This window comes from Gopherus flavomarginatus, chromosome 2, assembly GCF_025201925.1.
Source record: "Gopherus flavomarginatus isolate rGopFla2 chromosome 2, rGopFla2.mat.asm, whole genome shotgun sequence".
Classification (NCBI taxonomy): Eukaryota; Metazoa; Chordata; order Testudines; family Testudinidae; genus Gopherus; species Gopherus flavomarginatus.
Window position 1 is genome coordinate 4,370,090 of NC_066618.1, and position 23,205 is coordinate 4,393,294.

The following is a 23,205-nucleotide window of genomic DNA, read 5'->3' on the forward strand; positions in this document are numbered from 1 at the left end:
TTCTGTCTCTGCTGCCTCTCTGAGTTCCAAGAGGCTGGAATATTAAGGTTGTGACAATGGTGAAGTCTTGGGGCTTGTCTGTACAGGGGTTTAGTCACAACTTTTTGCTGCGCATCAGATAACACACAGTATGGAAGCTGTGCTAATGGCATGCACGTGGAATGCTGTGCCCTCTGGCAATGTGCATCGTATACACTCAACGGTAGTAGGCTGCGGTTTGAGGGTGTGGCATTCTTGGAAAGTGTCCCATGGTCCTTTGCTGCTGAGCAGTTTGCATTCTGAGATTTTTCTCGTTGTACATTGTGGGATGCTTAGCAGACACTAAGTGAGTTCATTTTTTTTTTTAAATTTATTTTTAAATCACATGGTTCATCTGTCTATGCCCATACTTCCTTTCTGGGTGGGCAAGTGCCATTTGCAAGTTGCTGTCAGCCAACACGGCCCCAACCAAGTTCTGTGCCACTGTGTTGGCAGCCTCAAATATGCAGATGCTGCTTTGGCTGTATTTCAGCACTCAAAGCTGGATGAGTTCAGCTTTGGACTTTGCCTGCCATACCACTGAACAGACAATGTGGCAGGAGGGTCTTCAGCAGCGGTGGAACCAGGATGAGGAAGACACTGAGCAAGTGACAGTACGGGACTGATTCTTGGAGCAGCTTCACAGCATGCAGTGCCTCTCTAAGCTTGGGAAACCAGCTCAGATTGGTGGGAAAGGATCATTCTGCAGATATGGAGAGGCGAGCAATGGTAAGAGAATTTCAGGATGGAGAATGCAAACTTTTTGGAGATACGTGCTGAACTAACTCCAGAGTTGCAGTGTGCCGACATGTGGCAACTTATACCCATGGAGAAGAGGTAGGGTGACCAGATGTCCCGATTTTTATAGAGACAGTCCCGATTTTTGTTTTTTTTTCCATAAGAGATCCTATTACCCCCCACCCCCATTCTCATTTTTCACACTTGCTGTCTGGTCACCCTAAGAAGAGGGTCACCATTGCCATCTGGAAGCTGGCTGCCCCTGAATGCTGCTGGTCTGTAGTGACCTGTTTTGGTGTGGGGAGATCAGCCATTGGGACCATTGTCCTGCAGGTGTGTGATGCCGTGGAAAAGGTACTGTTGCACCAGGTTCTAAAGCTAGGTAGTACTCCGAAGGTTAGTGATGACTTTGCATGCAGGGGGTTCCCAAATGTAATTGGGCTTATTGTTTGCGCTCCCTAGCAAAGCTCAGAATTCGTGAACACAAGAGGTGTTTCTTCAGGGTGCTCCAAGGGCTCATTGACACCCCCCCCCCCCCAGGCTTACAGACATCAAAGCTGAAAGCATCCACGGTGGTGGGGTCATTTGGAACTCTGCTTTGTGTACCTTGGTGGAGAAAGGACTGTGTTTCCGCCCACCCCCCCAGGAACATGAAGGACATTAATGGTGCGGACATTGCTTATCCTCTGCTTTCCTGTCTAAGGAAGCTATTCCCAGGCCGCTTGAGCAGAAGGAAGGAACTATGGGACCGTTGCCTCAGTCGTTGCAGAGCGGCAGTGGAGGGTGCATTTGGCCGTTTGAAAGGAAGGTGGTGCTGGTTGTGGAACAGGTTGGAAGCAGCAGGAAAGAAGTCCCAAAGATGATAGCAGCCTGTTGTTTTTTGCACAGTATTTGAGAGAGGAAAGGAGAATGCCTCAGACATGGATTTGAGGCTGAAGTGTGGAAATTTGCTCGACAGTTTGAGAAGCCAATGAGATGTCCAGTGCAAAATGCAGACAGCCGGAGCAATATTGTCACGCATGCTGACTGCTCTTAGTTTGAGTCTCAGTCCTGAAACTGTGCAGCTGTACATCCAGCCATTAACCCAGGGAGGGGTGCTAGGGATTTTTTTAGTAGGTTAGTGTTGCTGATGGGTGGTGAAAGTGCACCATTGTAGCAATCGCTATTTGACTTTGTCTTTTCCTACATTTTTTTTAACAACCTTATGAATTAGTGCAAATTGAATGATTTTCTGTGAAAAATGAGCTAAGTCCTTATGAATGAAGCTTTCAAGGTTTTGATTATTAAACAGTCTGTTACATTAAGGTTCATTTCTGTTTGTAACTATGCTTAATTATGAAAAATGAATGAAATGAAAAAATGGATTGTTCAGAAACCATATCTACAAAGAATCCTTTCATTAGCACAGTAGTGAAACAAAACTGCACAGAGCAAGAGTATAGTGCAGGGCACAACACTGCCCTGGGGAGGGCTTAAAGTCACAGGCAACCATTTGTCTTGGCTCTGCCTTTTTGTTCCTGGACCTGTTTGTGTGCAGTGCCAAGACTTCAAGTTCCCAGGCGTGACAGAGGGTTCAAAAGCACTGGGTTCCCGGGCGCCGCTGTTCCTGTGCTTAGAGCCCTGAGCTTGGGTCTGTGAAGGGAGTGGCTGCCGAGGTACAGTGGGAAGGAGTTGCTGTTGTTCCCAGTAGCCAAATGCTGAAAGGCTACATAACTTGGGTGAAAGTGCCACATGTGAAGTCACTTCCCCTACCTGTGGCACTGATCCCTGTGCAGCCACAGGAAGGATTGGAGTGGTTTGAGTTCTCCAGGATTCATAGACTCTAGGACTGGAAGGGACCTCGAGAGGTCACAGAGTCCAGTCCCCTGCCCTCATGACAGGACCAAATACTGTCTAGACCAGGGGTCCCCAACGCGGTGCCTGCAGGCGCCATGGCGCCCGTGGGGGCATCTAAATGCGCCTGTTCCCCGGCCCGCAGTGGAGCATCTGCCGAAATGCCGCCGAATTTGTGAGGCATTTTGGCGGTGATACCTCTCGATGATGCCGCTTGCTGCTGACAAGCGGTGTCATCGAGAGGCGTCACCCCCGAATTTCTGCAGTATTTCGGTGGCGACACCTATTGATTATGTCGCTTGCTGCCAAGTGACGTCATTGAGAGGCGTCGCCGCCGATATGCCTCAGAAATTTGGCGGCATTTCGGCAGATGCTCCACCACCGCCACGGTCCTTCATCTGGCGCCCGCCAGACGAAAAGGTGGGGACCACAGGTCTAGACCATCTCTGATAGACATTTATCTAAGCTATTCTTAAATATTTCCAGAGATGTTGTGGAATCTCCCTCCCTAGCCAGTTTATTCCAATGTTTAACCACCCTGACAGTTTGGAACTTTTTCCTAATGTCCAACCTAAACCTCCCTTGCTGCTGTTTAAGCCCATTGCTTCTTGTTCATCTTAGCCTCTAAGGATAGAGCAAGTTTTCTCCCACCTCATGACACCCTTTTAGATAGCTGAAAACTGCTATCATGTTCCCTCTCAGTCTTCTCTTTTCCAAACTGAACAAACCCAATTCTCTCAGCCTTCCTTCATAGGTCATGTTCTCTGGACCCTCTCCAATTTCTCCATATCTTTCTTGAAATGTGGTGCCCAGAACTGGACACAATACTCCAGCTGAGGCCTGACCAGCACAGAGCAGAGCGGAAGAATGACTTCTCATGTCATGCTCACAACACACCTGTTAATGCATCCCAGAATCACGTTTTGCTTTTTTTGCAACAGCATCACACTGTTGACCACAAGCTAAATATGAGTCCACTATAACCCCTGGATCCCTTTCTGCCGTACTCCTTCCTAGACGGTCTCTTCCCATTCTGTATGTATGAAACTGATTGTTCCTTCCTAAGTGGAGCACTTTGCATTTGTCTTTATTAAACTTCATTCTGTTTACCTCAGACCATTTCTCCAATTTGTCCAGATCATTTTGAATTTTGACCCTATCCTCCAAAGCAGTTGCAATTCCTCCCAGTTTGGTATCATCTGCAAACTTAATAAGCATACTTTCTATGCCAATATCTAAGTCGTTGGTGAAGATATTGACAAGAGCTTGTCCCAAAACAGAACCCTGCAGAACCCCACTTGTTATACCTTTCCAGCAGGATTGGGAACCATTAATAACTACTCTCTGAGTACAGTTATCCAGCTAGTTATGCACCCACCTTATAGTAGCCCCATCTATGTTGTATTTGCCTAGTTTATCGATAAGAATTTCATGCGAGACTGTATCAAATGCCTTACTAAAGTCTAGGTATACCACATCCACCACTTCTCCCGTATCCACAAGTGTCATTATCCTATCAAAGAAAGCTATCAGATTGGTTTGACATGATTTGTTCTTTACAAATCCATGCTGGCTATTCCCTATCACCTTACCACCTTCCGAGTGTTTGCAGATGATTTCCTTAATTACTTGCTCCATTATCTTCCCTGGCACAGAAGTTAAACTAACTGGGTCTGTAGTTTCCTGGGTTGTTTTTATTTCCCTTTTTATAGATGGGCACTAGATTTGCCCTTTTCCAGTCTTTTGGAATCTCTCCTGTCTCCCAGGATTTTCCAGAGATAATAGCTAGAGGCTCAGATACCTCCTCTGTTAGCTCCTTGACTATTCTAGGATGCATTTCATCAGGCCCTGGTGACTTGCAGGCATCTAACTTTTCTAAGAGATAGGATATCAGCTTTGACGGCCTTTTGGGAAGTGACTGTATTGCTTTAATGCGGTGTAATGTAGCCGTGTTGGTCCCAGGATGTTAGACCCACCAGGTGGGGGAGGTGATAGCTTCAACATTAACAAGTCACCGGGACCAGATGGCATTCACCCAAGAGTTCTGAAAGAACTCAAATGTGAAGTTACAGAACTATTAACTAAGGTTTGTAACCTGTCCTTTAAATCAGCTTCGGTACCCAATGACTGGAAGTTAGTTAATGTAACGCCAATATTTAAAAAGGGCTCTAGAGGTGATCCCGGCAATTACAGACCGGTAAGTCTAACGTCGGTACCGGGCAAATTAGTCGAAACAATAGTTAAGAATAAAATTGTCAGACACATAGAAAAACATAAACTGTTGAGCAATAGTCAACATGATTTCTGTAAAGGGAAATTGTGTCTTACTAATCTATTAGAATTCTTTGAAGGAGTCAACAAACGTGGACGAGGGGGATCCAGTGGACATAGTGTCCTTAGATTTCCAGAAAGCCTTTGACAAGGTCCCTCACCAAAGGCTCTTACATAAATTAAGCTGTCATGGGATAAAAGGGAAGGTCCTTTCATGGACTGAGAACTGGTTAAAAGACAGGAAACAAAGGGTAGGAATTAATGGTAAATTCTCAGAATGGAGAGGGGTAACTAGTGGTGTTCCCCAGGGGTCAGTTTAGGACCAATTCTATTCAATTTATTCATAAATGATCTGGAGAAAGGGGTAAACAGTGAGGTGGCAAAGTTTGCAGATGATACTAAACTACTCAAGATAGTTAAGACCAATGCAGATTGTGAAGAACTTTAAAAAGATCTCACAAAACTAAGTGATTGGGCAACAAAATGGCAAATGAAATTTAATGTGGATAAATGTAAAGTAACGCACATTGGAAAAAATAACCCCAACTATACATACAATATGGTGGGGGCTAATTAAGCTACGAGGAGTCAGGAAAAAGATCTTGGCGTCATCGTGGATAGTTCTCTGAAGATGTCCACGCAGTGTGCAGAGGTGGTCAAAAAAGCAAACAGGATGTTAGGAATCATTAAAAAGGGGATAGAGAATAAGACTGAGAATATTTTATTGCCCTTATGTAAATCCATGGTACGCCCACATCTCGAATACTGTGTACAGGTGTGGTCTCCTCACCTCAAAAAAGGTATTCTAGCACTAGAAAAGGTTCAGAAAAGGGCAACTAAAATGATTAGGGGTTTGGAACGGGTCCCATATGAGGAAAGATTAAAGAGGCTAGGCCTCTTCAGCTTGGAAAAGAGGAGACTAAGGGGGGATATGATAGAGGTATATAAATCATGAGTGATGTGGAGAAAGTGGGTAAGGAAAAGTTATTTACTTATTCCCATAATACAAGAACTAGGGGCCACCAAATGAAATTAATAGGCAGCAGGTTTAAAACAAATGAAAGGAAGTTCTTCACACAGCGCATAGTCAACTTGTGGGACTCCTTACCGGAGGAGGTTGTGAAGGCTGGGACTATAACAGTGTTTAAAAGGGAACTGGATAAATTCATGGTGGCTAAGTCCATAAATGGCTATTAGCCAGGCTGGGTAAGGAATGGTGTCCCTAGCCTCTGTTTGTCAGAGGATGGACATGGATGGCAGGAGGGAGATCACTTGATCATTGCCTGTTAGGTTCACTCCCTCTGGGGCACCTGGCATTGGCCACTGTCAGTAGACAGATACTGGGCTAGATGGACCTTTGGTCTGACCCGGTACGGCTGTTATGTTCTATTTGCAAAGTTCTGTTGGTAAGAGACAAGCTTTTCAGCCACACACAGCTCTTCTTCAGGGTCCAGTCCTGCTTTTGTAACAGCCAAAGATTTGAATCACGCCAAGAGAGAGTGAAGGTGTCAGTGAACAGCACTGTACCCTGTCTGGGAGGGAGGAGGGTTTTTCCCTCTGGTAACGCAAAGGAAGAGCTGCTAAGATCAAGGTATCTTTCTGTCTGTAACTAGACACTTGTAGCTGAGTGGGCAGAAGCATGGTCCCCGCCTAGCTCTACAGGGGAGATGTGAGTCACACTGACTGATGCTGTGCCTAAGGCAGCAAGCTCTCACCCTACCATCATGGGGAAAGCAAAGTCAGAGCTGAGTATGGGAGGAGGCGGCAAGGAAGGACTGCTGCCAAAATACACTTGCCTTGTTTAAGGGGGAGAGAAAGGGAAAGCAGCTGGAAGATCACTGCTGGTTACAGAAACACCTGCTCAGAAGGTGGCCATGGCCATGGTGGGCTCTCTTAACCAAGAGAGCACAAAAGACAGCCCCCAGGAGAGGGGTCTGAGAGAGGATTCTGTCCTGGGGGTGAGGGCAGTAGATTGACCCCTCGAGGGGAGATGGGTTCCTGGCATGTGCACAGTCCTGGGGTTGGGACATGACTCCAGGTTTGGCCTGCCAGTGTGCAGGATCACCCTGCATCCCTGCCTCACCAGGCCTTGGGAAGTCAGAGCCCCAGAGATGTGACTGGGTGAAAACAAAATGTCTCGGTGATTGGATTTGTTCTTATGTTCTTATTTGCTATTGTCTTCAGGGACTCTCCACTGACCTGGGCACCAAACCCGAGACAGCTAGGCATCAGTCACACCTGCACCTCTAGGCCACCACAGAGAGTCAGCAACCCTCCTCCACCCCCTAGGTGACAATGCAGCATATAGGGGAAACTGAGGTCCACACAGTACTCCTACAAAATATTTACAGAAAATTCCCACTCCATCACATCCTTGTCCACATAGCTGGGTGGTGGTTTGCAGTACTGCGTTGCTTGCTGTCCTAAAAGTAATATGCTGCAACAGGGCCCTTTGGTGTTGTACTGCCTGCAGGAATTGCCTTTGAATCTCTGTCTCCTTCTATATTGTTTTTGGCCATGGCAATGCTGTCCCTGGTCTCTGCAGTGATCTCCTGGAGAGAGAGCTCTTTGTTTCCCTCTCTGTCCTCCAGTATTGCCTCCATCTCTCTCTGACTTATTTATTTTTTGGTGGTTGTTACCGGGGTTGGGGTGGGGAATGACTCTGTAATAATGTCTGAACATTTCAGCATTAGCTTTCTACCCCTCAGGCTAGCTGGCCACTCAGCTGTTAATAAAAGGGTGGGGGCACAGCGGGTGGGGGGAGAAGGGAAAAAATGCAGCAGGCTCCACAGCTTTCCTTGGCTGAGTGGTTGTGTAACCTTGGAAAATCCTGTCCAGCTCCTTGAATTTGTACAGGTTACATGTCCCCTGCCAGATTCTTTTTCCCCCGTCATCCCTCATTTTATTATAGGTCCTCATGAGCTGCTTGCTCTTTGTATGACATTGTTCATATTCTAATGGTAGCCTCTCCCATGCATCTGCTTCACAGTGTCCCCAACTGGATCTTTATTTTGGTGAGTGGCCGACCAGAGTTTCCTGCACCAAAGCTTTTCCCCAGATGATGACGAGATCCAGGGTGTCAGCATGGCTCCAAGTGGTTGTTTGAGGCACTTGGGGTTTCTGGAGTATTATCGCAGCAATATGGATATACTAGTCTCTGGGAGCAAATGGGCAAAAGCTGGCCCTGCAGCAGCCTGTAAGTAGGGCTAGGGATATCCGGTCATCTTGGCCTCAGAACAGCAGAAGTACACAGGTAAACAGACGAGTCAGTTATGGTCACCTGCAAAACAGTGTTGGGAGAGCAGCCAAAGTAGTTCGCAGCAGCATTGTATGCATGCAAACAATAGACGGGACTAATTCGGTTTCCAGCAAAGCTAGTTCACTTTGAAAGAGACTGCAGAGTTCATGATGAATGCAGAGTCAGTGTGCTACAACGAATTGCATTGTGTATGCAAGATTTTTCAAACCAGACGAACTTGATTTAATCCAGTTTAAACTTCCCATGTAGACAGGTTCTTGAAGACCATCAACGGTTCTGTGTGGTAGGTGGGTAGCATAAGTGGCACCAGCTTATTGCTGCATCCACTCACAGCAAGGAACACTTCCGTCATTCTTTACACTTAACATTTTAAATCCATTTCCTCTCTCTTCTCCTGTGTCATTCTTCCTCTTTCTCTGGTAATAAAATATTTATGCTTTTTAGCAGCTGCCTCCTTGCTTGTCCCTGGAATCAAGTCACATTGCAGGACTTCAGAGAGACAAGGTGGGTGAGGTAATATTATAGAAATTGGTCCAATAAAAGCTATTACCAAAACCATCTTCTCTCTCCTATCCTGGGACTGACACTGGCTACAACACCACCGCATATTGCAGGGCTTGTCATACTGCAGTCGCTTCCATAGCAACAGCCTGTGCTGCCCTGAAATGCAGGTATGAATGGGAGAGGGAATTTGTCACTGAACAGAAGTAAGCTGCACCCCCCACCCCCTTTGGATCTGGCAGCAGGAACAGTCTTATTCAGATGTAAATCTGCCACTGGCTGGGCAGTTGTGGGGAAACTGAAAGATACCAAGGGTTGATTTGTTTTTCATAGGTTACCCTTCCCCCCCCCCCCCCCCCCCAAAAAAAAAAATTAAAATAAATCTCTGGTATGTTAGCTGCCCTGTGAAGTCTGTCCCCAAGCTCTGAAGCACTGAAAGGGTTAATGATGATAGCCAATGGTATGACATGCAGAACAGCAGGAGAGAGCATCTCTCCTTCCTTGTGCATTTTAAGATTCATGCTGCTGTGTGTTCGTTAGCGCACTACACTGTGCTTGAAATTGTGAACACAGATTCTCAGAGCATCTCTGAGGTAGGTCAACATTAGCTCACTGTACAGAAGAAACAAAGGGAGGCGGAGAAGCTGGGCTCTGGACATGGCCTGTGGAGTGAGTTACTGTCACAGCTGGGAATAGACCCCAGGAGTCCCTGACTCCCATTTTCCTGTTTATTACTGTATTACCATTCTCTCCCCCTGTTGGCCATCAGAATCAATGGCAATGGGCATATACTATATGGAGCACATGGAATTGCAGGTGAAGGGATTGCTGTGACTTACGTTCCAGAAGAGGCTTGAGGGTGCTGTCAACCCTAACTAATCCTGACAACCCAGCGGTGTTTGCATAGTGGGTGTGTGAGAAAGTTGTGGGAATGACGGACGTGCCCTGATTTAATCGGGCTGAACTTTTGTTTTCAGGTCACTTCTCCCACGTGTCTCTGTTTCTCTAAACCTGCAGCAGTTGAGCAGACAGTCTCATAAAGATCCAGTAGACTTTAGGTTCTGCAGTGTATGCGGTCTCAAACTGTTAGATGTAGGGCCTAGATCCTCAAATGGATTTAGGCTCCTAGTGCCTAGTGATTTCAATACAAGTTAGGAGCCTAAATCCCTTTTTGAGACTCCGGGCCTGTGTACCTTGGAATTGCCTCTGTTCTAATTTTCTCTGGGTGTCCTGTAAGATGGGGAGCACTCTGCTTACATGTAGTATAGCAGCACCTTTCCTCTCCTAGGCACTGCAAGTGCCTTCACAGGGGGACGCTGTAGTGCAAACAGACATCTAACTTCCATGGGTATTTTTCTTGGGCTAGATCAGACCATCTGCATTTGCTGTGTTACATTTTGTCCTCTGTCCCCTGCATGTCCTCTCTGCCCATGTACTTGGAGGGCAGTGCTATCCAGAGCGAGTGGATCGCTACCACGAAAAGAAAGCCTTTGGTGTATTCTTGGAATCTACTGTGAATCAGTGGCAAAAAGCTACTGTAAAATGTACTGGCCTGTTTTACCTGAAGACCTCCGTAGCTGGAGCTGCATAATACTGCACAAAGACTTGCTTGGGTTAGTTGGAGCCCCTTGCTGCCCTGTTCCTGCATTTCATGTTTCAACTCTGTGCTAGGTGTGGGTGGGTATTCTACAGTAGTGAGGAATTTGGGATTGGTGGGGAGAGGTGGAGAAACCTGCTCAGCTAAATCAGCTCACAAGTCAACTGTTATGAAAGGAACAGCTCAATCAGGTGGAGGCCCTCAGCTGGAATTGCAGGCCTCTCTCAAGAGAACCACAACCTGTGAGCCTGAGGGATGGCTTACTTTGGTTAGTGATGAGAGTGGTTGCATTTCATACTGCTCTCTGGAGAAGGATTCCCAGTGCCTGGTTACAGCTTGTATGTTGTATCTGTGCACTGTTGCTTACCTGTCTTGTCTACTTAGTGGGTAAGCTCTTCAAGATGGGTACTGTCTCTTACTGTGTGTGTACAGCACCTAACATCATAAATCCTGATCCTGAGTAGGGCCTGTAACTGCTTCTCTAGTGAAATGCTGTCAAATGGATAAAATGCACAGAAGACCTAGTTTTAACATCACTGCACATTGTAATGCTATATCTGCTCTCCTATTTCTTTCTTCTGTACTTAAACTATGCCTATCTTTCTTTCTGTTTTTAAAATAAAATCTGAAGCCAACACTTTCAAAAGTGCTTATGGGAAGCACCCCAAATCCATATTTAAGCACTTAACCAAAGAGTTTTAACTCATCACAGTAGGACAGATCGGGACCGGCGCCAGGGTTTTTGGCGCCCTAGGCAGGGGTCCTTCTGTGCTCCTGGTCGGCGGCAATTCGGCGGCGGGGGGAGTCCTTCCGCGTTCCCGGTCTTCGGGGCACTTCAGCAGTGGGTCCTGGAGCGAGTGAAGGACCTGCCGCAGAATTGCTGCTGAAGACCCGGAGCGTGGAAGGACCCCCCGCCGCCAAGGGTGGCAAAATGCCGCCCCCACCCCCAATCCTGGTGTCCTAGGCGATCGCCTGGGTCGCCTAAAGGGAAGCGCCGGCCCTGGGACAGATGGCATCCACCTAGGAGTTCTGCAGGAATTCAGATATGAAGATACAGACCTGCCAACTGGAGTGTGTAATCTATCTCAGAAATCAGCCTCTCTAGCAGATAACTGGAAGATAACTAATATAGTGCCAGTTTTTAAAGGGGTTCTGGAGAAGATCCTGGCAATTACAGACCAGCATGGCTAACTTTGGTACCTGGCAAATTTGGAGAAATGATAGTAAAGAATAGACTCAGATATCTAGATAAACGTGATTTAGTAGGGAAGAGTCAACATGGCTTTTGTAAAGGGAAGTCATGCGTCACCACTCTGCTAGAATTCTTTGAGGGGGGTAAAGATGATCCAGTTGACAGTGTAGTTGGATTTTCAGAAAAGCTTTCACAAGGTCCCTCACCAAAGACTCTTAAGCAAACTAAGTAGCCATGGGCTAAGAGGGAAAGTCCTCTCATGGATCAGTAACTGGCTGAAAGATGGAAACAAAGGATAGGAATAAATGGTCAGTTTTAACAGTGCAGAGAGGTGAACAGCAGGGTTCCTCAGGGACCTGTATTAGGACCAGTGCTGTTCAAATATTATCATTAATGAGCTGGAAGAGGGGGTGAACAGCGGAGAGGCAAAGATTGCAGATACAAAATTATTCAAGATAATTAAGTCTAAAGCTGACTCTGAGGATTTACAAAGGTATCTCTCAAAACTGGGTGACTGGGCAGCAAAAAGGCAAATGAAATTTGGAGTTGATAAGTACAATAATGCACGGGGCGGGGGGTGATCCTAACTGTACATATACAGTGATAGGTTAAATTAGCTGTTACCCCCACAAGAAAGAGAGCTTGGAAACACAGTGGATAGTTCTCAGAAAATTTCTGCCTAGGGTTCAGCCGCAATCAAAAAGGCTAACAGTACTTTAGGAGCTATTAGGAAAGGGATAGAACGTAAGACAGAAAATATACTACGACTACTACTACTACTATATAATTCCATGGTGCACCCACACCTTGAATATTGTGTCCAGTTCTGGTTCCTCCATGTCAAAATTTCAGAGAAGGACAACAAAGCTGATTCACTTAGGAAGGAACATTCAGTTGCACACATACAAAATGGGAAAGGACTACCTAGGAAATAATACTGTAGAAAGGGATCTTGGGGTCAGAGTGGACCACAAGCTAAATATGAGTCAACAGTGTGACACCATTGCAAGAAAAGCAAACATCCTTCTGGGATGTATTAACTGGAGAGTTTGTAAGCAAGACACAAGGTGATAAGGCCTCAACTGGAGTATTGTGTCCAGTTCTGGATGCCACATTTCAAGAATGATGTGGACAAATTGGAGAAAGTCCAAACAAAAATGATTAAAGGTCTAGAAAAATGACCTATGAGGAAAGATTGTCTTTTCCAGACTAAACAAACCCAGTTTTTTCAGAGGGGGGATGTGATAATAGTTTTCAAGTACATAAAGAGTTGTTACAAGGTGGAGGGAGAAAAATTGTCCTTGTTAACCTCTGAGGATAGGACAAGAATTAATGGGCTTAAATTGCAGGAAGGGGGAGGGTTAAGTTGGATAGTAGGAAAAACTTCCTAACTGTCAGGGTATTCCAGTTAAGCACTGGAATAAATTTCCTGGGGAGGTTGTGAGATCTGTCATTGGAGATTTTAATAATTATGTTAGACAAACAGAGCTACTACTTAGTCCTGCCTTGAGTGCAGGGGACTGGACTAGATGACCTCACAAGGTCCCTTCTAGTTCTATGATAAGGGTATCCAACAGCTTTTGATCCAGGAGAGAGTAAAATAATCAGGGATGTTCAGCTTAGAAAAGAGACAACTAAGAGGGGATGTGATAGAGATTTATTAAATCATGAGTGGTGTGGAGAAAATGAATAGAAAAGTGTTATTTACTCTTTCCCACAATACAAAAACCAGGAGTCACCCAATGAAATTAATAGGCAGCAGGTTTAATTCAGGAGAAAGTACTTTTTCACACAACACACAGCCTCTGGAACTCATTGTCATGGGATGTTGTGATGACCAAAAATATAGCTGGGTTAAAAAAAGGACTGGATAAGTTCATGGGGGATAAGTCCAATTAACTATGTCAGGGACACCATCCCATGTTTGAAGTGACCCTAAACCTCTGACTGCCTGGAGTGGAAGGCAGGTGGATCACTCCATAATTGTTCTGTTCTGTACACTTCACCTGAAGCTCTGGTACTGGCCACTGTTGTAGACAGGCTACATGGTCTGATCTGGGATGGCAGCTCCTATGTTCTTATTGTCTCATTTCAATTTGAGTGGTGGGTGTGTATTAGCTGTGAAAATCAGGCACATTGTGTCAAAATAGGCATCTAGCAATCGAGGTACACAAGTAGTGGCTGATCTTAAAGATGTTGGCCTTAATTTCTCTCTACCTCAGTTTTACGCACCCTGATATGACTAGCATGAAGCTTTGTATATAAAGTGCTTTGAGATTGTCTCCTATATGCCATGACAGGACAAAATGTTATAGGAGAGCAAAGACAGTAGCTCCTTCTCTTAAGGATCCAGAACTATTTCACTTCTTCCCCTCCCCCCCCGCCCTTTTCCCCCTAGTTGCTCATAGCTGTTTAAAACCTTTACTTTTTCATGCTGAAATTTTCCGTGCTCGGTCGCTATTAAGGTGATCGTGTGTGTAAGTTTGAGTAAAATCAGCTCCACCACTGAGGGAGAGAGACTGAAAAATAAAATCACCCCTCACGAAATTCTTGACTTGTTCTTTGAACTGCTTTGAACAAGTCAAGAATTTCTTTAGGGGTGGGGAGTGATTTTATTTTTCAGTCTCTCTCCCTCAGTGGTGGAGCGAGACTGAAAAATAAAATCACCTCCCACCCCTAAAGAAATTATTGACTTGTTCTTTGAACTGCTCCAGCATGACAACTGCTCTTACAGTCATGTACACTAAAGCCCTTTACTTTCTCCGCTTTTGCTATTGTTGACTTGTGCTTGGGTGTTACTGGGGTGTCTCAGGACCCAAGGCAATGGTAACTTAACTCAGTGGCTCTCCAGATTACAGTACCCCTTTCAGGAGTCTGATTTCTCTTGCATACCCCCAAGTTTTGTTTCCCGGGGTTCTTTTAGCTCAAAGCTCTTGGTAATTTTTACTGTGTGCGAGGTGGTGTCAGGAAATAAATCAGGGGAGACACAACCACCTGACCGATAGATGGCTGGCACAAACAGGACAACACAAGAGTGCTTTCACTTAAAGCTAAACTTTACTTAGTCTCAAGCATTTACACATGTCCACTGCAAGTTAGTAAAACACCCCTAACCCTTGATAATTACCAAAGCTGAGTATGGCTCTCAAGTGACACAGCGACAGGCTTCCGGTGGCCAAATCTTCTGTCTGCCAGTGGGGACCGCAAGATGTATCCAGAGGGAGAGTCCAAAAAGAGTCCCCAAATGAGCCCAGGTATCTTAGGCTTTTTTCCCCCTATTTATGCATTAGTAATGGAATGACATGTCCCTTAAAGAAAACTTGTGAAGTGAGCAGTTTTAATGGTCAAGCAAGAGGTTCCTTCTGATTATTGATTAACCAGGTGTGGGTTTTTCCAGAGTTTTCAGCCTTGAGACCCCAATAGACATTCCTGGGCACATCCTGCTTTTTTAAAATGCATGTATCAGCAACTTCAGCACAATTCTTATCAGGAAGGACATGGGGTCAAGCTACCCTTTCTGTGGCACTCCAAACCCCTTCCCCTCCTGCCTTGGTCAAGTTGAGATTGCTTAATAGGTTGCTTTTAACAATAAGCCATATTGGTTTCAGGCACTTTACTGGTTTGCCAAAATCTCCCTGTACAGTTTCACCTCACTTAAAAACTGTTTGCTTACAAAATCAAACATAGAAATACAAGAGTCCCAGCACATTATTACTGAAAAACTGCTTACTGTCTCATTTTTACCATATAAATATAAATCCATTGCAATATAAATATTGTATTTACTTTCAGTGTCTATTTACCTAAGGTCAAGAAATGGTTTTAAGGAATCAGCAGCCAGGTTTCAGTGGGCCCTGCCTTCTGTCTGACTGCTGGAGAGCTTAGATGTCAATTCCTCGCCCAACTGGACTGTTCCAAAGCATATTCTTTCGCCTATTTTTTTATAGCTAACTTTAAACAAAACAACTTATTGGGTTTTCCAAATTTTCCTAATTTCAATAAAACATCTTATTACTTTTTATTAAAACATTTCTAGTTACACCAATAATGTATTAGAGGCATTTAAAACCAAGGTCACTATTGACTCACTCTCTGTCATAGTTGTTAACTTTCTGTCCCATCTTCCCATTCTGATTAAGAAACTGCAGCTGGAGTTGTCTGCCCTTCCTTCACAAAGGCCTAAGATTTTCCTAGCTTTGTGATGTTTAGTTTTCAGCTGGCAGTGGCTGAACATACAAAATTGTTGGCTGCAATATTGTCAAATTCTTGGGTATGCACAGCAGGAATGTCAGATTCTGGGGTAACGCAGGCACTAGCCATGGCTGAAGGCAGTTTAAACACCATTTATCTGATTTGCAGTCTGGTGCGTGGTCTACCTGCCTACTCAGTTGGGCTTTTGGGCTGGCATTAGTACCTGCCTTTTCCCACCACCCAGAAGCACATCTGAACTGGCCACCTTCCTGTTAAAAGTGTATCCATATTTATTAGCCTATGAAGTCCTTTTTCCATGTATGATCAGAATGCAGCTATCATTTCAGAACAATGTTGTAAAACAACCAAGAGCTGGGGATTAGCACTGGAGCCTGGCTCTTGCACCACTAAGGTGGGTCTGATCTGTCCCTTAGCAACACTTCCTTGGGCTGTGTTAATTATGCCAGAGGGTGAGCTGAAACAATAGATGTGGTAATCCATGTGCACGCTTGCCTCTCCCATGGGTGACTCGCTTTTGGCCTAGCTACCCTTCTGTAGTGTCCTGTTGGCTTAGGAGGAGTGTTCAAATCCTCTCGTGAGCTCCAGCATCACTTCCATAAAAACCCTCACCTTCTCCTGTTGACTGTTTAACTTTTAATTAAAACTAAACTCAGCTGTCCTGTCCTAGGCATCTTTTACAGATGGTAAGCAACATCTCAGCTGTCCACAGCAAGCCCAGCCCGTTTCTTTGGTATGTCTTGTAATATTATTGGTCCTTAGCCACTCTTCTTCAGAGCTCTGTTGCATTAATCCAACCCTCCCCCTGCACCCTTTGTGCTAGTGCAGTGGTTCTCAACATGGGGCACATACAGCTGGGGGTACGCAAAGGTTTTCCAGGGGGTACATCATCTCATCTAGATATTTGCCTAGTTTTACAACAGGCTACATAAAAAGCACTAGCAATGTCAGCACAGACAAAAATTTCACACAGACAATGACTTGTATATACTGCTCTATATACTATACACTGAAATGTAAGCACAATATTTATATTCCAGTTGATTGATTTTTTTTAATTATATGGTAAAAATGAGGAAGTCAGCTATTTTTCAGTAATAGTGTGCTGTGACACTTTTGTATTTTTTATGTCTGATTTTGTAAGCAAGTCATTTTTAAGTGAGGTGAAACTTGGGCATACACAAGACAAATCAGACTCCTGAAGGGGGTTCACTCAACCTTTCCAGATTACTATCACTGTGCTAATGTACCTGGAGACAGCAGTGGATGTTTCCCATTGTTCTATTTACCAGAATCCTTTTTCTACAGCTGGGGAAAATAAGACAGAGAGAAACTAAGTGACTTGACCAAGGTGACATGAGTGTGTCAGTGTGTGTATTGCCACCTTCTAGAGGCTGGTTCCCTTAGAGGGTAACAACCCACTACTGCTGCCAGTTACTTTGTTAGTTCAAGTGGTTGAGGTCTATGCTGAGTGTTAAATAAAGGCTGGGGTTACACACTGAATGAAGGGAATAAAAAGAACTTGAATAACTATGCATTCAGTGAACAAGGCAGGGAGCCTAGGGAAAAAAACTAGGTTACGGTCATATAACTAGAGGGTCACACAGTTCATAGCTTCTGTAGGCTGAGATCGCTGCACACAATGGGGCTCCTTGCATCCCTTCATCCCTCCCTCCCTCCACAAGCTCCCTGTGTGCCACCCTCCCATCCCCCTGCAGTTCAAGGTCTTCCCATAACCTCTGTCCCCCACATGCGCTCCCTCATGTCCTCCATTCTAGGGTCCCCTATTTTCCTCTCCATTCCAGGGGCTTTGTGTGACCCTCCATTCCTCTTCTCTGCCCCATGCCGGGAGCTCTGTGCCACCCTCTTCCCCTTCTCTGTCCTATGCCAGGGGCTCTCTGTGCCCGTTTCCCTTGTGACTATGCCTGTCTTAACCTACCTGTGTCTAAAGGGGAACATGCTTTGTATCTTTTGAAGGCCAAGCTCACTGCACACACCAGGGCTCCTTGCATCCTTCTATTCCCCCCCATCCCCATAAGCTCCGTGTGTGTCACCCTCCTGGCCCCCGCTAGTTCAGGAAGAGATCTAAATAGGTCAGTTTGTATAATTGGTAATTTGTTAAATGATTTATTTGTCGCCTGGGCTACACAGCAAAATTATGTTGACCAGTGTCAACTTGTTTCGTGGTAGTTTTGCATGTGTCCACGGCTAAATTTGTCTCCCGCCGCCACTGCCACGCTGTTACATGGACACAGTCACACCACCTCCCTGAACAACATAAGGTCAAGCAGAGAGAAGTCCCTCATATGTCAGCATGTTAAACTCCCTTGGGATTCTGGGCAGAGTGGAGATGGGGGAGGTAGTTATGCTGCAAGGTGTTATTGGCGGCCATGAACCAGCTCTTAGACCTACAGTCTGATCCCATGTTCAGAAGTTATCACCTTGCGTTCCCAAGGAGCAGAGGAAAGCTTTTAAGTTGAGCATAGAGCCTCAAGTCCCTCAGCCATTGGAAGCCTGTAGGATGATGTATGTGCACCGGGAGCTGATGTCAGTTTGCAACGGCAACCTTAATTTGGTCATTTCCTAACTTCTGAGTACTTACTTGGCAGCCGTAAGTTCCTTTAATATTGTTATCTTGGCTGCCATATGGATTATAGTGCAGAATTTCATTCATTGCCTCAGTGAGTAGTTCTCAAAGGCCGGGCTATAGCCCCCCAATGGGTTTCCATAGGTCATAAACCGGTCCCTGTTGGCAGCCATTCCACTGCTGGGTGCTTCTGGTCAGCACTGTCCATACTCTTCCCACACCATATGCAAAGTGACTGGAATACCCGTCACACTGATGCTCTCCCAAAACACAAGGAAGCAAAACATCCAGTATCGGGGAGGCACTGAACAACGCTAGCGCCCTCATGGGCAAAAGGGAGAGAGAGAGAGCAAAACTCCTCTGGCTGGTGAGAGCGGAGCCTGCCCCTCTCCAGCAATGAGGGAAGGAGAAGGCCTCCTTCCAAACAGGCCTTAAGGTTGCCGGGAGAGTGGAGCACCTCCTCCACGTATGCCGGGATCAAGAGCTCCACTAGGAATCCCTTGAAGGACTAAGAGCAGTAGCTCAAAGGATTCTGGGAGATGGGGGTCACATGCAGGGGACGGAGGAATAGCTGCATCTTGCAGTATTGGAGGGGAGAGGATAAGACCGATCAGCTTGTGTAGACTGTACATGTCCTTATTTGTATATTTATAATGATAGCACTACTTCTAGTGCCTGCGGCTCCCAACGTGCTTTACACGCTGTGCAGGATTCAGCCCACAACTTGGAATGCTGGAGCTTCTCTTGCTGCCCAGGGAACTGCCCACAGTGCTGTAGGACAGGAAGTGGGGAAGAATTCTCTGACCAGTGGAGCCAGCAGTGGGGTAAGATTTACCTATGGAATACAATGCTCCAGCCAGGCATTTGTCCGAGACAGCAGGGGCAAACACCCTGAGTCGGGGCACAGGGCTATGGACTCCTTCTTTAGGAAGGTTGCCCCGTGAATCACTGCCGTCATTTCCTGCAGCACTTGTGTCTCCCATCCAAGCACTGGCCACCCTAGACCTTGCTTAGCTTTATCTGTTAAGATCACAGTCCCAAGCAGTAGAATTTTAACCAGGGAAGGGATGAGATGGGCTTCAGAGTGTGCATTGCTGAACAGCTGTTCATCAGTCATAAGCAATGTCCTTCTCATTAACACATTCGCTTTCTGCATTCAGTGCACCTAATTTAAATGAGCTAAGATACATGAATGAACATATATCTGGCTTTCAAACCTCCCAGGTGACTACGTGGGGAGGTGTCCCTGTAAGCAGGCTAATGGTGTGAATCAGAATCGTTTGTGGCTACGCTGGATCGTCATACTTCTGGACTCGTATGTGCTATTCAGGCATCAGTAATCACTTCTTAATATAACAGTCTTCCTCTTGGCCCATCCTGCTTTGTCAGTCACCCCCTTGCCTTTTTTTTGAGTAATGTCCATCTCAGAGCCAACCAGTTTACTCTGTGAAATGAAACCATACCCCCTTGGGCTGTGATCTCACCAGGTCTCATGTGCTGGGCAGGTGCTTTAATGTTCCAAGTTATTAGATGTTATGTCAGAGGTCCCCAAGCTGTGGGGCGTGCCTCCTTGGGGGGTGCAGAGGAACATTTTGGGGGGAGTGTGAACCCCCAGGCCAGCCCCCATCAGGGTTGGGGAAGGAGTGCCACCTAGCTTGTCTGCCAGCCCCATGCCAGGGATCCCGTCTGCTAGCTCCATGCCCAGAGCTCCACTCCCACCTCCAGCTGTGGCCCCAGCCTCAGCCCCCTTACCCCATGCATGTGTCTGTCCTGCTCCCGACCCCGGTTGCTGCAGCTGTGTCTCCAAAATTGTGGCCTGTACTGTGGGTTCTCATCCCGATGCATTGTAGCATGTATTAACTTCTTCTGCCCCTGATCCACTTGTCGTAGTCTGGATCAGACCTTTTTGTGTCCTGCCCATTGTGTTTTGTCAAGTGATTAAAAATGTATGGAATATTAAAACAGAAAAGCTGACCCACTTTAACCAGTCACATCACTCTTTGTCCTCTTTCGATTTGCTGGGTTTTTTCAAACCGCATCTTCTGTCTGTCACTTGTCTTCGCCCTGCCCTCTGAAACTTCAAGCCTTAGAAACCTCCAGTGTTGCCAGACTCTTAACAGATCCACGGATAAACCAAGTGGGTATTGCATTGATTACTGTGTCACTAATCGTTACAGGGATTGAAAATGGCATTGGGCCAGGACCTTTATAGTTCACTTGGGATCACTGCCATAAAAAGCGTTGCTAGTCTGAAGGACCAATGACAAATTCAAGATCTGATGTATTGCAAACCAACAAGGCTACAGAGCCAGGCTATGTGTCACTGAAAAACCAGGAATCCTGTCTTAATAGCTTCTAGCATTGGTGGGTCCCAACCCTTTGGCTGAAGTGTTTCCCCCAAGTTCGATTCTAACATTATTTTAGAACCTAAAGAACATCTAGCACTAAAAAGAAAATGCTCTCTACTGTCTGAAAGCTGGGCCTCTCAGCTTTCAAGTGTTATAAAGCATTAATCTCTAATATGAATGGTTAATAGGTTACCAACTGCTACAATCACACCGAAATTGCAGCTGCAAAGGGGCAAGAAGGTAATAAGAATGACATGACTTCATGGTCTGGTGTTTCAGAACCCACCATTAACAGTGCCTTTGAGACCAGTGAAGTTTGTGGCAAGTGTCAGAAATGGTTCAATCCACACTGGAGACAGGCCTTTGAGTGCCAGCCGTGGAAAATTACAGGGATGACGCTGGATGTCAAGGATTTGGAAAGTCCTGGGTCCTTTTGAATCCAGCTTGAATCAAGAGTGTTCAAAAGTAGTTACCATCTCATGGTTATTCAAGAATGTGGCCCATGCAAAGTGCGTTTGGTGGATCCTTACTCTGTAAGAGGTGTCTGCTTTCAGGGTTCAGACTGTGGAGTAGCCAGCCAGAGCCAGCTGCCTGAGCACCTTAATCTGTCTCTGACACTGCTAACTTTCAGGACTTTAAAAGCAATTCAATTTTTCTGCTGTCTCTGCCGAGCTGCTCAACTGTCCTCTCCCTAACTGCAAAACTGCAGCATTCGTGACTGTAACCCCCTCCCTCAAGGAAAAACACAAGTCTGCTTCCACTAGCTCCACATCCTCACTATGTTTCAGGTGTCCCACCCGCCCGGGGAAGATGGCTTGATGGTTCAGAGGGTGGTTCAGCGGCATGGCCCATTCATTCTTTGAGTTCTCCCCAAGACTGCCAACTAAAGGGCTGGCAGGGATGCATAAATCAATCTAACAGGAACTGTACTGAAGCCACCAACTCAGAGGGTATGTCTACCTGGGGATAAAAGCTCCATGGCATGGCTGACCCATGTCAGCTGCCTCAGGCTTGTGCGGCTAAAAATGGCTGTTCAGGCTTGGGCTGGAACCCAACCTCTGGGACCTTGCCTGAGTGTCTACATAGTAATTTTTAAGCCCTGGAGCCCAAGACCTGCGAGCCAGCTGCACATTTGTTATCCCCTTGTAGACAGAGAGAGAGGCCAGCAGAGGCATCAGCTATTGGATATTACTGTGCTGGGTCAGATTCAGACTGGTAACCTGGAAAAAGTTCCCCTTACATCTCCCAGTCCTTGGCAAGGTTTGCTGATGGGCCCAATACATTTCAGCGTGTGACATGCAGTAAAATGTGGGTTTGCTTAAATGTATAATTCTTCTTGCTTGTTTCTTAATCTTAGCTACCCACTGCTTAAGCTCCCCTTACCTGGAACGGGCCCTGTGGAGTACAGCACCCCGGTGAAGGATTACTCACCACCGTCTTCAGAGCCAAGCCACCAGCAAGGAGATCCTAGTGAGAGACCTGATTGGGTAGGTCTTTTGCGTGTGTGTGTATGTGCTGCCCCCTGCTGACTTGTGTGTGTGCACGCGTGTACGCACACACCTGAGAGAGAGAGCCGGGAGGCGGTGGGGAGTTCACTCTGGTATTATTTGCACCTTAATATAGTGAACGGAAGAAGTGCCTTGTGATTTCTCACCTCGCCTGGCTGTTAAATTCAGGGCTAATGTACTCCTGTTGTTAGACTCGAATGCTGTCAGGAGACCCAATTCTGGGCCTTCAGAGTGGGTGGGTAAAAGCTTTCAAACGCTGTTCAGCAGGAGCATGCAGTCCAAGGGGAGACAGAGAACCATATCCTGAGTCATGTGTTGCATTTTGCTTGCTGCTTTTTTTCACAATTATTATTCAGTTGTTTTAAGTAAATTTAGTGCTAGTGGTAGGTGCTGGATTCTTCTTACTGTATGTGCAATGTGCTGCTGGTGGCACGTGACCAGGATTCAGCACCAAATATGGTTCACTGGTTTCATCCTTAGCTTCCCTGGCCTGGGCCACGGTCTGACGGGGTGCACGACATTAACGCTGATCCTTGCCCCTGGGGCTGGATTGACACCCCAGAAAACAAAAGGTCTCAGTTCTTCCCCTCCAACAGGGACAGCGCAGGCAGTGACAGGGCAAGTTGCCCCCACCACTCTGCTAGCATGCCTCAGCCCTGCCATGGGACACTCCCCCGCATAAGGGTGAGAATAGAGCTCAGCCAGTCTGTACAGCTGCTATCATCCATGGAGATGCTACCAATCTGGGGGTCACTTACTGCTGTACCCCTGTCTGTGGGGATTTGGTCTCTGATCTACCAACCAGTTCACAACTCCTGCTCCACTGACCAGCCACCAGAACAGAATGACTGGTCCATCACTGCCAGGCTGAGCTGGGATCAAACTGCTGGCCTGGAGGTGAAAGGCTGTGGATCCCAGTCCCTGTGCCTTGAGCACTTCAGTACATCCTCTATGTTCTCTCCTTTGGCTCGGCTAGCTGCCTGGAGTGTTCGCAGTAACTAGGAGCCATTTGGTGCCAGTTCGGGTCTCATCTCCAACATTTATGCCTACTTCTTAAGGGCAAAACTAAGCATTTTCCATTTGAGGTTAAGCAGCCACACTCGGAGCTGGGTGACTGTCACAGAGTGATGAGCCCATTGTGCTC

At 46.2% G+C, this 23,205-nt stretch overlaps 1 protein-coding gene across 5 annotated transcripts in view; it reads left to right on the forward strand.

The window, feature by feature from the left end:
- The window catches only part of SCAP (SREBF chaperone), a 118,041-nt gene that overhangs the window by 40,442 nt on the left and 54,394 nt on the right, over window positions 1-23,205 (forward strand). For all 5 annotated transcript variants that reach the window (XM_050942435.1, XM_050942434.1, XM_050942437.1 and 2 more), the window contains one exon: window positions 21,911-22,040. In XM_050942435.1, coding sequence (XP_050798392.1) covers window positions 21,911-22,040 — 130 coding nt within the window. The remainder of the gene's footprint in view (window positions 1-21,910; window positions 22,041-23,205) is intronic.